The following is a 15,638-nucleotide window of genomic DNA, read 5'->3' as shown; positions in this document are numbered from 1 at the left end:
TCCCAGGGGAGCAGGACCCCGAGTGGGGACTGGGGGGCGAGTGTTGGCCCCTCTCCATAAGGACTAAGGTCCCCTGCCTCTGTGCAGTGCTCAGCTGCGGGGGCTGCCCTGGGCCCAGGTTTCCCTGCTTGAGGGATGATGAGCCCGGCCCCAATTGGGGCTATTTAAGGGTGAGGAAGGGCAGTGGGGGGGTGGTCTCTGGGGTTGGGGGCTGTGTGTGGCTAGGGTGAGTGTCCTGGAGGGTGCAGCATAGGGGGGTGGCAGCAGTAAGGGGGAGGCAGGATATGAGGGAGTGGGCAACGAGGACCTTTCCTGTGGCTCCCCAGGCCGGGGGGTTGCTGGTATTGGGGGGGTGAGGCGTAGGAGATCCTCCTCCCCCAGCTTTCAGCTCCTAGCATTTTCAGGCGCCGCACTCGGAGAGTTACGGCGCGGGGCTGGGGGTGGGGTGGCAGGGAGGAGCCCCCCTTCCCAGCTGCAGGATTGGTGGGCGCCGCACTCGGAGCGTTACGGCGGGGGAGGGGGAAGCCCCCCCCACCCCGGCCCCGGGATTGGCGGGCGCTGCTCTCGGAGCGTTACGGCGCGGCGCGGCCGTGCCCGCAGCGCGGAGCTGTCCGCGGTTCTGACCGCCGCCGGCCATGGGCTCGCCGCCGCCTGCCCTGCTACTGCCGCTCCTCGCCGCGCTGCTCCGCGCACCTGCCCACGGTAAGCGCCGGCCCCGCGCCGACCGCCCCTCTCCCCCGGTCATCCCCCATTACGGGTCACCCCCCCCGTACACACCAACCACCCCCGGTACCGGTGGCCCCAGCCCCGCTCCGTCACCGCCAAACTTTGCCAACTTGCGCTCGCCCCCGGTGAAGAGAGAATCCCCCCACCCCCCCCCCGCCCCCGGGGGCGCGAGGAGCGGGAGCCGCCGGGGGCGCGCAGAGCGGTTTGCAGCCGGGCTGGTGCAACGCCGCCCTCGGCGGGCTCCGGCGACAGCCCCTCTGTCGGTATCACCGGCGGGGGCGGGGAGCACCGCTGCACCGGGGGCTGGGCAGGCACGGCACCGCCCGGCGGGACCCGCTCCCTCGGCTGCCGAGCCCTTCGAGCCGCTGGCTATGCCCGACAGCGCGCTGAGAGCCAGCCCCTCTGTGCGGTCCCCACTGTGGGGCTTGTGGGTGTTTGGGTCTGGGGCTCTTCTCCCTGCCCCCGTTGGGGTGGCCCCTCCGGCTCTGGGGAGGGCATCGGGGAGACACGGGGATGGTGGGTGTTGGTCCTTCCCAAGGAGAGCAGCCAACACCCAGCTCAGCTCCTTGGTTCTGCCACCCGTGGGGCACAGGCTGCCTCGACACCTTGTGGCTCTGCTGCCCCAAAAAAACAGAATTAGGGACCTGCCGAGGCTTAGGAGGAACCCACTGGGTCTTGGGGTGCCCTGGTCCACCTTGGCCATGCCAATGGTGGGCAGTATGCACAGGGTGAGGAGCAGGCATGGGTCTGGCCCTGCTGGCCCTGGCGGGATGCAGGCAGTGGATGCAGGCTGCCCACACAGCTCGGCTGAGCTGCAGGCAGCAGCCATGTAGGGAGTTACATAAAATCCCCATCTGGCAGCTGAGCCCAGCCGGGGAAGGGCGTCATGGCCCTGTGCCCGCTGCTATTCCCATCTCGCTCTGCCAGCCGGGGCTGCTACCACAGCCTTCTTGCTTGGGGGGGGTGTTTGGGGGACCCTCCACAGGGCAGCAAGTGGGGTAAGGCCATGGCACCCCCATCTCCTGCCCTGTCAGGGGACAGTGAGGCTGGAGGGGAGTCTGTGTCCCTGGCTCTGTCCTGGGAGCAGGGCCCTGGGCAGGGCAGGCTTCCCCTGAGGGAGGCTCGTGCTTACGGTGTCAGTTTAATGATTTCTAATGAGCAATTACCTCTAGTCAGTCCCCTAATTTCTGAATATCAATAAAGTTAATTAAACTCTGCATGTGCATTTCCCAGAGTGTTAGAGGTAGGGATGCCCTGGGAGGCGCCAAGCTCTTTCCAGGGCTGGGAGTCATGGGGTCCCATCCACCCTGTGCCCCCCTGTGTGCTAGGAGCTGCCCATGGGGCTCACCCACCTGCTCCCTGTCCCCCATCAGGCAGGGCTCCCAGACCAGCACCCCCATTTCCATGCAGCGTTGCCACACTCAGTGTCACCGTGGCCTTGACTTGGCATCAATGGGCTCGTGCATGGTGGGGATGTGTCATGGGGCTGCGGGACATGGGGACAGGGGTCTCAGACCCCTCACCCAGACTGGGGGGATTGGTGATGCTCCCTGGGTGGTGGCAACGCAGGGCCTGATCTTCTCTCTCTGTCACCCTGTGCAGTGACCTGCAGACCTGTCCCAGCTGTGGGCCAGCTCCATCCCCGGTGCCAGCAGGGGTTTGCCCCAGCAGAAAGCAGGGTTCTGGGCCCCATGGTGCTGGTGCAGCTGTGGGTGCCGGGCACAGCTCCATACACCCTGCCCCACCGCACCCTCCTCTCCCCAGCTCTCCAAAGCCACAGCAGGCCTGGCTTTTTTGGGGGGTCATCCTCGCCATGCTGAAGGGAGCTCCTTGTAATTTGGAGTCGAAGCAGCATGGGTTGTGGCAGGGGGCATGGGGCCTGACTGTGCTGACCATGAGCTGTGTTGTGCCGTCCAGTGTCAGCTGGATGGACAATGCATCTGGGCGACATGATGTCCCTGGGGATGCGGGTGCTGGCCAGGGGTCTCAGTGCAAGCAGGGGGCCAGGGGAGTAAGCAGGTGTCTGCTACAGTAACTAACAGTGTGTATGCTCGTCCCCTGTATGCCTCGGAGCAGTTCATCACCGCCACGTTGCCATGCCACCAGGCCAGGATTATCTGGATAATGCTCTTAAACTGGAGGGTGGGAGGGCAGGGCTGCCCTGCGGGGGTGCAGGCTGGGCCAGCCACCTCCACCATCCCTCTGGGAGCCCAATCACTGTAGGACCAGCTGTGGGTTAGTGCTGGCGGGGCTGGATTTGGCACACGGTGCTGTGCCAAGCAGGGCTGCCGGCCCCGGGCTTCATGCAGCTGCTGGGCAGAGCTAGAGCAGTGGGATCGTGGGGGGGAAAATGTGGTGCAAAGGAGCCTGAGCAAGGACATGGCAAGGGCAGCCCTGGGCCTGGTGTGGAGCAATGGGGGGACCCCCCTGTGCCGCCCATGGGACCCCCAGACCAGCACAGGCCTCACAAGGGCTGTGTCTCCTGGCATGCAGCCCTGCGCTGGGGTGAGGGCTGGGGCTGACCCTGGGCTGCCGGGCCCCCTGTGAGTGCAGGCAGGCCCCAGGGAAGGTGGATGAAGTTGTGTCTCCGGCAGCTCCGGCGGGAGAGGATAATTTTGCCTCCAATCAATTCTTTAAATGCGCACAATTGAAAGATTGCCTTTGAAAGCTGCCTATAACCAGGGAGGTAATGGATTCCCTCCAGTCGCAGGCAGCAGCTTGGTAGCAGCAGCATCCCTTCCTCCGGCTGCCACGGAGACAGGGCCAACTGGGGGACCAGCACCTCTCCTGCCACAGGCATCCTTGGGTGGGCAAAGGGGCTGCCTGGACCCGTCGGAGGCAGCTGGGGATGTCTCCATCTGCCTGGCAACCCGCCAGCCTGCCCCATGCTGAGACCCAAGGCCACTCTTCCGAGGCGTCAGAGGGTCCCGTTGGCCAGGGCTGGGGATGCGCTCAATCCCCTGCCCGCAGGAGAGGTGGCGGGAGCTGGCACGCAGTCTTGCTGTGCCAGTGGGGGTTATTACATATATAATTTAAATGCAGTAACAAGCTGTGCTGAAGGGATCAAATATTAATCAGCTGCAAGAGTGCCGCTGTGACCCTGTGAAAATGGAGAGAGGTGCTTGAAATGCCAGATCAGCCAGTGCTGGGCGATGTGTGGGGGCAATGCACAGGCAGCATGGGCTCTGGTGGTCCCCAGCTGCCCTGGGGGGGTGGCAGCAGGGAGGAGGGATGTGGCTGTAGCATCAGCCCTTGGTGGCTTCCAGAACTGGATGGTTCATCCTATATGAAGAGAGGTGACTGGGAAGGGTGCGGGGTTGGTCAGGGGATGGTCACGTTGAATTTCCAGAGGTGCAAAGGCTGGTGCTGGGGGCAGCTGGGATGCTGACTCTGGCGGGAGCAGGCAGAGATGCTCCATGCTTCCTGCCAACTTGGGGGGAATGGTGTCTGCGGGGAAGATGACATGGCTGAGCAGCCCAACAAGCAGCTCTCACTCGCCTCCCACAACTGGATTTCAATTACTGTGACCGGCAGCAGGTGGAGGGAAGGGGAGCCAGGAGGGCAGCGCAGCTCCACTCTCCCTGCCTGCCTTCTGCCCTACACCAGGCAGGCACCCCCAGCACCCAGGGGTGCCCTGCAGGTTGGGTGCCCCAGGATGGTGAACAATACTGGGTCCTAGGGGAGCCTGGAGCTGGCACCCATGCTGTGGGCACCCTGGGGTGGCACAGGGTGGGTGCTGCCTGGTGATGGGAGCTCCATCGCAGGGGATCCTGATGCAGGGCTGGGGTGGCTAATTCAGGCACTGCCAGTGCGGGGAGGGGGGACATGGTACCGCACCGCTCCAGTGCTCGGGTCCGAAATAGCAGCAGACATGCAATTTATCACTGCCACCGCTCAGGGAAATTGCTGTACAAACGCATTAGCTCCGCAGGGAGAGCGGCAGAAGCGGGATTACATGGGCTGTGGGTGGCAAGGAGGGGACGGGGCACTGCTGGCACCCTCTGGGTGGGAGGGAGGAAAGCCCCGGGGATGGGCACCCCGGTGCCCACTGGGTTCTGCCCTCACGTCCACTTGGTGTCAGTGATGCTCGGTGTTTGGTATGTCAGCCGACGCTCGGCCGCTGCGATGCTCCAGGGAACCGGTTGCGGCGACATGTGACACGTGTCAGCGGGTAAATGACTGTTCAATTCAAGGAGAATTGCAAAACATACAAGGTCAAACGCTTCCCCGCCAGCGCCACCATGAATATTAAAGCCGGGCTCCCCCCAGCAGCCGCTGGGGCTGGCGGCTGTGCTCACCGGTGATGGCACCAGGACAACCCCTCTGGTCGTGTCCCCCTCTGTCCCGCGGCTGCTCTGGCAGCTCTGGCTTGGCCGTGAGCATCTGGCTCACTGGCAGTGCTGGGGTGGAGGAGGCCATGGGGCAGCAGGATGTGGGTGCCAGCTGGTGCCAAGGGGGTGTCCAGCTCACCACGCCAGGTGCTGGTGGGTTGGCTGTGTGGCAGTGGTGTTGGCTGGGTGGCATGAGGAGCAGGGCCGTGTGGTGGGGAGCTGGCTGCACATCCCTGCCTGCCCCCACCTGCCCCTGCCTGCACTCTCGCACTGTCTGTGTGCACATGCCTGCGCTCACCCACCCACTCCTGCTTGCACCTATCTGCCCACCCGCTGCCTGCACCCACCCGTCCCTGCCTGTGCTCTTACACCACCCACCTGCGTCTGCTTGCATCCTGACGCTGCCTGTACTCTCACGGTGCCTACACCTGCCCACCCACTGCCTGCACCTGCCCTCATTCCCTGCCTGCTCCTGCCCATGGGGCCTTCCCACCCAGAGGCAGGCAGGAGGGTGCCCCCCTCCCTGCCGGGGGTCCCCATCCCCAGGGTCACCAGGGCCGGGGACAGAGATGGAGATCTGGCATCAATCGGGCACATCCCCCCCTCCTGTGCCTGCTGGGGGGGCTGGGGGCTGCGGGGACCATGGCTGGGGGACTGTGGCGCCAGCTGCCTGACAGCTCATTCATCATGGTTGCCAGCCCCGGCTGTGGGGGCAAAGCCAGATTGGATTTTAAATTGGAAAATAAACCTGGACTCCTGCGAGCCCCAATCCCTGCCCTCCTCCTGCACCAGGGACCCGGCTGCCTGCACCTCCTGCCTGCCCAGGCTGCCAGCCCCCTCCTACCGATGGGGAAACTGAGGCACGGAGCACCACTGTGCCATGAGGCTGTGATGCTCCTGGGGCAGCCGAGGGCCCTGCCCTGTTCCTTCCACTAAGCCGTCCGTTGCGTTATTACTTTTGTGGCGGGCGGCATCGATCGGCGCTCCCCGGGCGGCTGTGTGCCGCCTTATTTATTTATTTGTGACAGCAGGCGGCATTGATTCCCGCCGGGGGGGCGGCCACTCGCCACAGCCAGATTAGTCTCCGGTGTCTCCCCGGCTCCTGGCCGCTGTTAATAGACTCCCTCCCAGCAAAGCCAATGTGAGGGATTAGGACCCTGGCCTGGCTGCAGCCACGGACATGTGCCATGCATGCCAAGGGGCCCCAGCAGGCACACGGGTCTGTGCCGACCCTGAGCCCTGGGGCGTCCCAGCTGGGTGCCAGGGCTTGGAGGGGTGGGTGCTGGGTAGCAGGGGTCCCTGTCACCAGCCCCTGGTCACCCTGGGGACGTGGGAGGGACACAGCTGTGGCAGGGTCACTGGAGATAAGCTGCTTAGAGGCATCTGTGGAGGTGGAGGCCCTAATCCTGCAGTGCTTGAGGGTCATGGGTGGCAACATCTGGGCACCCTCTGCCTTCCCACGGTGCCCTGAGCATCCTGCATCCCCCAAGGGCCAAGAGCATCCCCAGTCCTGAGCATTCTCCGGTGCTAGGAGCATCCCATGGTGCCCAGAGCATCCCATGGCACTCAGCGCACCACGCAGAGCCCAGGACAGCACCCGGTGCCCAGGCACTGCCCAGCCCAGGGTGCCACAGCACCCAGATGGGACCTGCTGTAGGAGCCTTGCTGTGGGGTCTAGCCTCACCCAGCAGCTCCGATGGGGACCACCGTGCTCCCTAGCACCACAGGCAGCTGAGACTATGGGCAGGGAGGTGCAGGGGGCCAGGGTAAGCATCTCTACCCCAGCCTTCGCTGCGTGGGGTGTCTGTGGTGGTTTGCAAGTGGCACAGGGCCCGGCACCGAGTGCTAATTTGCTATTAAAGCCTAAAAGATATTTTGGCGCCCTTCAGTATAAACTCATTAACTTTTATGTTCTAATAAATGGATCGTATTAAAAAATAATTCTGGCCTTGCTGGGGGGCAAGTGAACCTTTCAGAGGCAGTGCGGTCGGGTGCTCACCTCCCTGCTGCCCTGCTGTGCCCTGGGCATCGTCACCGTCCTGGGGTGGTGGGGACACAGGGTGGGTGGCAGGGCAGTAGGGATGCCTGGCAGCACTCAGCAGCTCCCCCTGCGCCACTAGCCCAAGCTAATGTCTCTTAATAGTCCCTTAAAAGTGGTAGTCGCAGAGTAATTAATCTTCCCGGGGCCCTGCCCTGCTACAGATCGGTATAATTACCCAGTAATTGGCAGTATCGTGTCATCAGCGCCTGTGCACGGCGGCGAGACGTGCCCACACACTATCATGGCCTCGCACCCCACAACAGGCCACAGAGGGATGTTGGGTGCTGCTGCGGCATCCCCCCCGCTGTGGCACGGTGGGGCTGGGGAGCTGAGCCCCCCGGGAGAGGGGACCATGCGGTGCCGGATCCGGCAGGGAGAGGTGCTGGGGTGGCTCATTAGGGTTGATTAAATTCTTTTTTTTTTTAGTCTAAAAGCTGTAAATGGCTGGGCTGGGCACACTGGAGATTTCCTTGGGGGCTAATGCATCGGAGGGCGGGGGAGTCCCCATGGCTGTGGCTGGGAGGTGGGGAGCGTCGGAGGGGAGGGGATCCCTGGCAGATTGACATTGCCTGGGGACAGCTTGGCTGGCAGGTGGATGGAGAGAAGCTGAGCTCTTGCAGATTCGTTGCACTGGTGGCCTAGAGCTGGGTCCCACCATTTGGGCTCTGGTGGCATCCCTGGTGCAGCTGGTCACGGCAGCCACAGCAATCACCTGCATGTCCGCACCGTGGGGATGTGGGGTCCCGGGGGACCCTCAGCACGGGATGGCCACCTCCATGAAGAGGGACAAGCTGTGACCAGGAACACCCAACCCCAGGGCTGTCCCCACCAGGGCTGGGTGACAGGAGGGGTGGGCACCCTTAACGTGGTACAAGGGTGCAGCTGTGTGTTAATTAGCCAGGGCTTAATTGCCTAGGCTACCCTAGTGAAGGGCATACCAGGGCGAGGCATGGCAGGGCCCCACTGCACGTGGTTGATGTGCTTGTTTGCTGTCCTGGCTGCCGTGCAGCATTGGCCTGCAGGGAAGCGTTAGTCCTTGGGCAGCACTGGCCCGTGGTGAAGTGTTGGTCCATGATGAACTGTTGGTCCCTGGTGCAGCATCGGTCCCTGGTGCAGGATCAGTCCCCGGTGCAGCACAGGCCTGTGGCATTGCACCAGCATTGCTCCCCAGTGCAGCATCGGTTCCCAGTGCTGCATCCATCCCTGGCGCAGGATCAGCGCATGTCCAAGTGTTGGTCCCTGGTGCAGGGTTGGTCCCAGGTGCCACATCAGTCCATGGTACATCACTGGTCCAGAACGAAGCATTGGTCCCCGGTGCAGAATCAGTCTATGATGCAGCATCAGTCCATGGGTCCCTAGCACCCCACACTCTCTCCTTCCCCCAGGCTTCAACGGGCTGTCAAGGAAGGCTGGGGAGAGCGCTGAGGCTGAGGGGGAGCCAACGGCACTGCCCACGCTGGCGGAGCGCGAGGCGGAGGCTCACTTTGTGAGCACAGCACCGACACTGAAGCTCCTCAACCACCACCCACTGCTGGAGGACCTGCTGCATGAAGCCTTCCTGAAGAAGGATTACCTGGGCCAGGCGCCATTCCTGCCCGCTGGCCCTGGCCCCCTCCTGCCCGCAGGTGTCCTCCAGCCGGCCCCTGGGCCCTCAGCCCCAAAGCCCCCACCACGCACTCCCGCTCTGCCCAGGGCCGCCTTCCCCACCGACCCACTGACCACGCCGGCAGGGCATCTGGGGCCATGGGGGGAGGTGTGGGGGGCCGTGCCGGGTGCCGACTCCTCATGGTCCCCCACTGGCGTGCTGGAGTCAGACCCCGCGTCCCCCAGCTGGGCACCCAGCACCCTCGGCACATCCCTGGGACCCCATGCTGGAGCCACCGTGGTCCCTGGGGATGAGGAGGGGACCACCACCACCTCCACCATCACCACCACCACTGTCACCACACTGCAAGGGCCAGGTGAGCACCGGGGAGGGAGCTGGTAGGAGCTGGGGAGAAATGGGGCTGAGCCAGGATCTCCTCTGTCACCAGCTCCCTGCAACCGGACACTGGCAGGCCCTGAGGGCTGGCTGGTGTCCCCGGAGCCGGCCACCGTGCCCTATGATGGCAGCCTGGACTGCACCTACACCATCTCTGTCTACCCTGGCTATGGCGTGGAGCTCAAGGTGAGCTGGGGCCTGCGGGTTGGATGGGGTGCCAAGTGCCCGCAGGCAAGCGTGGTCCATCCCCTGCTTCGTGCTGTGGCTGAGTGGCCATGCACAGTGCGGCAAACAGGCAGTCCTGCCCCTGTCCTCTTCCCTGTCCCTGTGTCCCCGAGCCAGGCTCAGGGCATCACTCACCCTCGGGTCCCGGGGTAGGGATGCAGTCATGTGGGCCGGTGGGAACCCCATGCCCACCGGCTGCCATGGCTGGCTCCCATCACGGAAGAAGCGATGCGGGATTTAATTAATGAAGAACTGATGGAGAAGGTGTAAGCAATGCCGGTGGGTGTGACTCTGTGGTGCGGAGCCAGGAAAACCTGGTGCCCATCTGCCAGGAGCAGCAGCTGGCGGCAGCTCCCGAGGCCTCGTGGTGCTCCCATCAGTGACACGTGGTTGTGCGTCCCCACCTCTGCCCAGCCCACCACCTGAGCTGCCGCGGGGCAGCACAGTGATGTGCCAAAAGCCGGTGGTGAGCAGGAGGCAGCAGCTCCGCAGTCAGCCCCTGCTCCTCCTCCTCACGCAGCAGCACTCGCCAGTGCCACTGCTCATCACCACGCAGCGCTGCTTAATTAACATCATTAATAGCAAATTGCTCTGGAGCACTGGAGCACACGCCTGGCTGTCGGCAGGGCTGTCGGCAGGGGCCTGGCTGTGCTGCGGCTGGGTCCTGCTGCTCTTTGCGTGGCGGGATGATTTATGGCGCTGCTAACCATGCTTGAAAGGCGCTGCCCCATGTAGACAAGCTCCAGTGTGCTATCGACCACAGGCAAGCCGTCTGAGGACCAGCTCCGAGCGATGCTGGGGCGGTGACGCCTGACCGTCCCCCGCAGGTACAGAACATCAGCCTGGCAGAGGGGGAGACACTGACGGTGGAGAGTGTGGGGGGTCTGGAGCCCACCCTCCTGGCCAACGAGTCCTTCCTGCTGCGGGGCCAGGTCATCCGCAGCCCCGCCAACCTCCTCACCCTCCACTTCCAGAGCCCCCGGCCCCCCAGCCCCGGCTCCTACCACTTCCGCTACCAAGGTACGGGGCAGCGCCCGCCGCCGGCATGGACCCCCTGCTACTCCCCCGGGGGCTCCCCTGCTAATTTGGAGAGTGATGATGCATTGCGGAGTTAATCTGTGCCGCTGGTGGGTTAAGTGGGCACAGACCGGGCAAAGAACGTTAATGGAGAGCTAATTGGCATGAGCAATTACGGGCTCATTTAGCATCATTACCGGCTGCGATAGGCACTGTGTCACCCAGCCCTGCAGCACCCAGGTGCTCCCAGGGGGCTGGGGAGGCAGGTACTGGGTGTGGGGTGGGCTGGGGTCCCAGCGGGTCCATCCTCCCCCCAGTAATGCTGCCGCCTGCCCCCAGCCTACCTGTTGAGCTGCCCCTTCCCGGCGCGGCCGGCTTTTGGGGAGGTCTCAGTCAGCAGCCTACACCCCGGTGGGGACGCCCGCTTCCGCTGTGCCGCCGGCTACCAGCTGCAGGGTGCCCGCCGGCTCACCTGCCGCAACGCCACCCGCCCCTTCTGGAGTTCCCGTGAGCCCCTCTGCCTCGGTAAGCACTAGCACCAGGGGGGACATGATACAGCTGGCATAGCACAGCTGGCTGCTGACGGTCCCTCTCCTGCAGCGGCATGCGGCGGGGTGGTCCGGAACGCCACGGTGGGACGCATTGTTTCGCCTGGCTTCCCCGGGAACTACAGCAACAACCTGACATGCCACTGGCTGCTGGAGGCTCCCACTGGCCACCGCCTGCACCTCCACTTCGAGAAGGTCTCGCTGGCAGAGGATGACGACAGGTTTGGCCCCAGGGCAGGGGGGGATTGGGGAGGTGGGGGGCTTCCTGGTACAACCGTGCACTGGGCACAGGGCCATGTTCAAGGATGGAGGCCATTGGCCATGCCCATGGATGGATGCCATTGGTCATATTCAAGGATGGGTGTCGTTGGCCCTATCCAAGAACAGGTGCTGTTGGCCATGTTCAAGGGTGGGTGTCGTTGGCCATGCCCAAGTGTGAGCACTGTTGGCCATTGGCCACGGTCAAGGATAGGTGCTGTTGACCATGTTCAAGGAAGATACCATTGGCCATGCCCAAGGGTGGGTGCCATTCACCATGTTCAAGGATGGGTGCTGTTGGCCATGGCCGGCGCAGCACCTTGCCCCTGCCGTGCCTCGGCAGGCTCATCATCCGCAATGGCAATAACATGGAGGCGCCGCCGGTGTATGACTCCTACGAGGTGGAATACCTGCCTATCGAGGGGCTGCTCAGCACCGGGCGCCACTTCTTCGTAGAGCTCACCACCGACAGCAGTGGGGCTGCTGCAGGCATGGCACTGCGCTATGAGGGTACGGGGCTGGGGCGTAGGGGGGCACCTGGCCATCACCATGCCTGCCTGGCCCCCGCAGACCTTCACCCCTGTGCCCACAGCCTTCGAGCAGGGGCATTGCTACGAGCCCTTCGTCAAGTATGGGAACTTCACAGCCAGCGACCCCCGGTACCCTGTGGGCACCACGGTGGAGTTTAGCTGCGACCCTGGCTACACACTGGAGCAGGGCTCCACTATCATTGAGTGTGTTGACCCCAGCAACCCACAGTGGAATGAGACGGAGCCGGCGTGTCGCGGTGGGCGCCGGGGCCAGGGGGCTGGGGGGGCTGGAGCTGGGGGTTCAATGGGTGCTGGAGTTGGGGGGTGCTGTGTGTGATGGAGACGGGCCATTGTGCTGCAGTGCGTGCTGGAGCTGAGGGTCATGGTGGGAGCCGGAGCTGGTGCTGGAGCTGAGGGTCATGGTGGGAGCCGGAGCTGGTGCTGGAGCTGGGGGTTGCTGTGGGTGGTGGAGTCAGGGATGGGCCACAAAGGATGCTGGAGCCACTATGCCATGGTGGGTGCTGGAGCCAGAGCCAACGGGGATGGTGGGTGCTGGAGCCGGGGTGCTGAAGTGGATGCTGGAGCTGGGGGGCTGTGGTGGGTGCTGGTGGGTGCTGTGGCAGATGCCCGTGTGGCGGTGCCAAGCCCAGCGTGCACCCTCAGCGGTGTGCAGCGGGGAGCTGACGGACGCGGCTGGTGTGGTACTGTCGCCCAACTGGCCGGAGGCGTACGGCAAGGGCCAGGACTGCATCTGGGGGCTGCACGTGGAGGAGGACAAGCGCGTCATGCTGGACGTCCGCGTGTGAGTGTGGGGGCAACCGGGGATGGGGGGATGGGAGGGTCTGCACACCCCCCGTCCTCACAGCCCTATCACACCAGGCTGCGTCTGGGCATGGGGGACATGCTGACCTTCTATGACGGGGACGACCTGACGGCGCGCATCCTGGGCCAGTACACGGGTGCCCACAGCCGCTTCAAGCTCTACGCCTCCACTGCTGACGTCACTGTCCAGTTCCAGTCCGACCCTGGTGCTGGCTCCTTTGCCTATCGGCAAGGCTTTGTCATCCACTTCTCTGGTGAGCCCCATGGTGAGATGGTGTCCCCGGTGTCTCCAGCGTCTCTGCCACCCTGCTCACCCCTGTCCCTGCAGAGGTCCCCCGTAATGACACCTGCCCCGAGCTGCCGGACATCGCCAACGGCTGGAAGACGTCCTCGCAGCCGGAGCTGCTCCATGGCACTGTGGTCACCTACCATTGCTACCCTGGCTTCCAGCTGGCCGGCACTGACCTCCTGATGTGCCACTGGGATCTGACGTGGAGTGGCGACCTGCCCTCCTGCGAGCGGGGTGAGTGGTGCCTGCTGACGTCCCCCCACACCATGGTGTGTGGCTGGCAGCTGCTGTCACTACTGGTCCCTTCTGCCCACAGTGACCTCCTGCCGGGACCCCGGGGATGCCGAGCACAGCCGCAGGGTGGTATCCAGCCCTAAATTCCCAGTGGGAGCCACTGTGCAGTACGTGTGTGACAAGGGCTACGTCCTGGCAGGCACCGGGACCCTCACCTGCCATGACCGCGCTGTGGGAGGACCCAAGTGGAGCGACCGTCTCCCCAAGTGCATCCGTGAGTTGGGTACCCCCTCCCCAGGCATGTCCCCTGAACTGGTGGCGGGCGCTGATGCCACTGTGCCCCTGCGCCACAGCGGAGACATACGAGCCTTGCCACAACCCCGGCATGCCGGCGGGCGGGCGGCAGAGCCCCGAGCGGCGGCTGTACCCAGCGGGAGCCACCTTACGCTTCTCCTGTGCCACCGGCCGGGCGCTGCTGGGCGAGGGCAGCCTGCACTGCCTGCCCGGGCACCCCTCGCGCTGGAGCGGCTCACCTCCCATCTGCAAGGCAGGTGAGTGGACACCTCCCCACCCACCTCAGCACCCCACTGGCACCGCTTGGCACCCCGCTTCTCACCGCTGATGCCGGCTTTTCTTCTCCCCCCTCCAGCCTCCTACAATGAGTTTTACAGCAACCGCAACCTGGACGGTAAGGGTGAGGGTTTGCTGGGGCAGCGTGGGGTGCTGGGGTGTGGACGGGCACCCTGGGGTGCAGCCAACATGGGGTGTCCCCTTGGTGAGCCCCCGCTCTCCCGGACAGCTGTGGCCAAGGCCGTGCCCTCGGGGACGGCACTGGAGGGCACCAACGTTGCCATCGCCGTCTTCCTGCCCGTGCTTGTGGTGGCCCTGCTCATCGGGGGCATTTATCTCTACTTCTCCAAGTGAGTGGCTGGGTGGCCCCTGGCCCCCCACGGGGCCCCCCCAGCCCCACGGCCGCCCCAGCTGCCCTCTCCCCACAGGCTCCAGGGGAAGCCGGCCCTGCAGCTGCCCCTCACCGGCTCCCACCCCTACGACCACATCACTGTGGAGTCGGCTTTTGACAACCCCACCTACGAGACAGGAGTAAGTACTAGCCCCCGCGCCCCCTTGACTGGGGCTGGGCACCCTGGAGACCACACATCTCATGGGCCATGTGTGCCAGGGGCTGTGCGTGGGGTGGGACAGGCGTGGGAAGGGGTCATGCACTCCAGGGACCATGCATGGGATGGGACATCCATCTAGATACCACACATCAGCTGAGAGAACTGTCCAGGGACCAGACATGGGATGGGACATGCATCCCTGGGGCCATGCCTGGGCTGGGCTGTGCCCCCAGGGCCCTACGGGGTGGGAGATGCCCTGTCCCTGTCCCAGGCACCCCACCGCCAAGTGTCCAACCCCTCGCAGTCTGTTTTCTTTGCAGGAGACGAGGGAATATGAGGTGTCCATCTAGGTGCGGGCAGCGTGGAGCTGGGCGCCGCAACCACCCCTCCTGGGCCCCCCCCGCACCCCCCGGCCCCCAGCATGGGCCGGGCACACCTCTCCCAAGGAGGCTCAAGCCGAGCGCTCAATGGGAGCGAGCCGGGTGCCGGCCACCCCCAACCCACCTAGACCCCTGTGGGGTCTGCCCGGGTCCCGCTGTCACCCAACCCCCTGCCCTGAGCTCAGGGGGTGCTGAGCCAGCTGGGGTCCCCGGGCCCTATCCTGTCCCCCAGCCCCCCCGGGGGCACAGCAGCCCACCCAGCCCCTGCCACGGAGGAGGGAGCCAGGCAGGGGGACCGGGGCCGCGTGGACCCCCCAGGTAAGGACAGGGCTCCCCGGGGCTGCCGTGAGGAGGGGGCGGCAGGACGCCCTGCAAAGCCCGGGGGGGGTCGAGGGGCCTGGGCGGCCGTGGGGGTGCCCCCCCCACCCTCGCCCATGCCCAGCACAGGGCCTGCCCCCCCCCGCACCCCCGGGTCCCCCCCGTGCCCCAGCATGCTGCGTTCCCGCCCCGGCCCCTCGCTTGCTTTGCGCTCCCCAGGGCGGCCCCTCTGCCACCGGCCTGTCCCCCCCGCACGTCCCGGCACCCCACCGGCGCCGGACCCGGGCCGCCAGCCCGGGGTGCCGGGGTGGGCAGGGGGCACCAGGCATGGCTGTGCCCCCCGCCGCGTCCCGCCCGGGCTGGTGGCCCCGGCCCCGGCCCCAGCCGCCCCACCCTGGTCTGGAGAGAATTCCCCCCCCCCATCTTTTGGTTGTTTCATGAATAAAAACTGGTGTTTTAGAAGAAGCGCTGGCGTCTTCCTCAGCAGGGCCGGGCAGCCCGCAGTGGGGGTGCAACATCCCCCCCGGGGCCCTTGAGATCCCCGCGCCCCCCGCCGCGCCCCCAGGCACCATCCCCGCGGCATCCCCAGCCCGCCACACGCTGCGGGCGGGGAAGTGCCCCTTTAAGGGGAGTGGCCTCCGCTGAGATGACGTCACGCTCAGGAGACCGCCCCCTCCGCCCCGGCACGCCGCGCGCCGCGCGCCCCCTGCCGGCGGGCGGGCCCCGACGCCCCGCCCCGCCCTGCGTCGTGACGTCACCGACAGCCGCCCTCCCCCCCCCCCGCCTCGCCCCGGAACGTGACGGCAGCCACGCGCCT

The 15,638-nt window shown here is 65.3% G+C and overlaps 1 protein-coding gene across 3 annotated transcripts; it reads left to right on the top strand.

Annotated features, from left to right (window-relative positions):
- Positions 1-530: 530 nt before the first annotated feature.
- Positions 531-15,130, top strand: SEZ6 (seizure related 6 homolog). Of its 3 annotated transcripts, none has more exons than XM_087751562.1 (17): positions 531-702; positions 8,484-9,059; positions 9,132-9,265; positions 10,132-10,324; positions 10,661-10,846; positions 10,922-11,090; positions 11,471-11,637; positions 11,720-11,914; positions 12,321-12,459; positions 12,537-12,733; positions 12,808-13,002; positions 13,085-13,276; positions 13,356-13,553; positions 13,652-13,690; positions 13,802-13,922; positions 14,001-14,103; positions 14,428-15,126. In XM_087751562.1, the coding sequence occupies exons 1-17, from the start codon at positions 636-638 to the stop codon at positions 14,458-14,460; spliced, it is 2,904 nt and encodes a 967-aa protein (XP_087607688.1). In that variant the 5' UTR covers positions 531-635; the 3' UTR covers positions 14,461-15,126. The 3 variants fall into 3 exon arrangements, with proteins under 3 accessions (XP_087607688.1, XP_087607689.1, XP_087607687.1); XM_087751563.1 differs by having other exon boundaries at positions 14,444-15,124; XM_087751561.1 differs by having other exon boundaries at positions 13,652-13,922; positions 14,444-15,130.
- Positions 15,131-15,638: the final 508 nt, after the last annotated feature.

Source organism: Nipponia nippon, unplaced genomic scaffold (assembly GCF_047370975.1).
Source record: "Nipponia nippon isolate SJK-2023a ecotype South Korea unplaced genomic scaffold, ASM4737097v1 scaffold_15, whole genome shotgun sequence".
In the NCBI taxonomy this organism is placed as follows: domain Eukaryota; kingdom Metazoa; phylum Chordata; class Aves; order Pelecaniformes; family Threskiornithidae; genus Nipponia; species Nipponia nippon.
The sequence above is the reverse complement of the archived record's forward strand: the minus strand, read 5'-3'. Positions and strand labels throughout refer to the sequence as shown.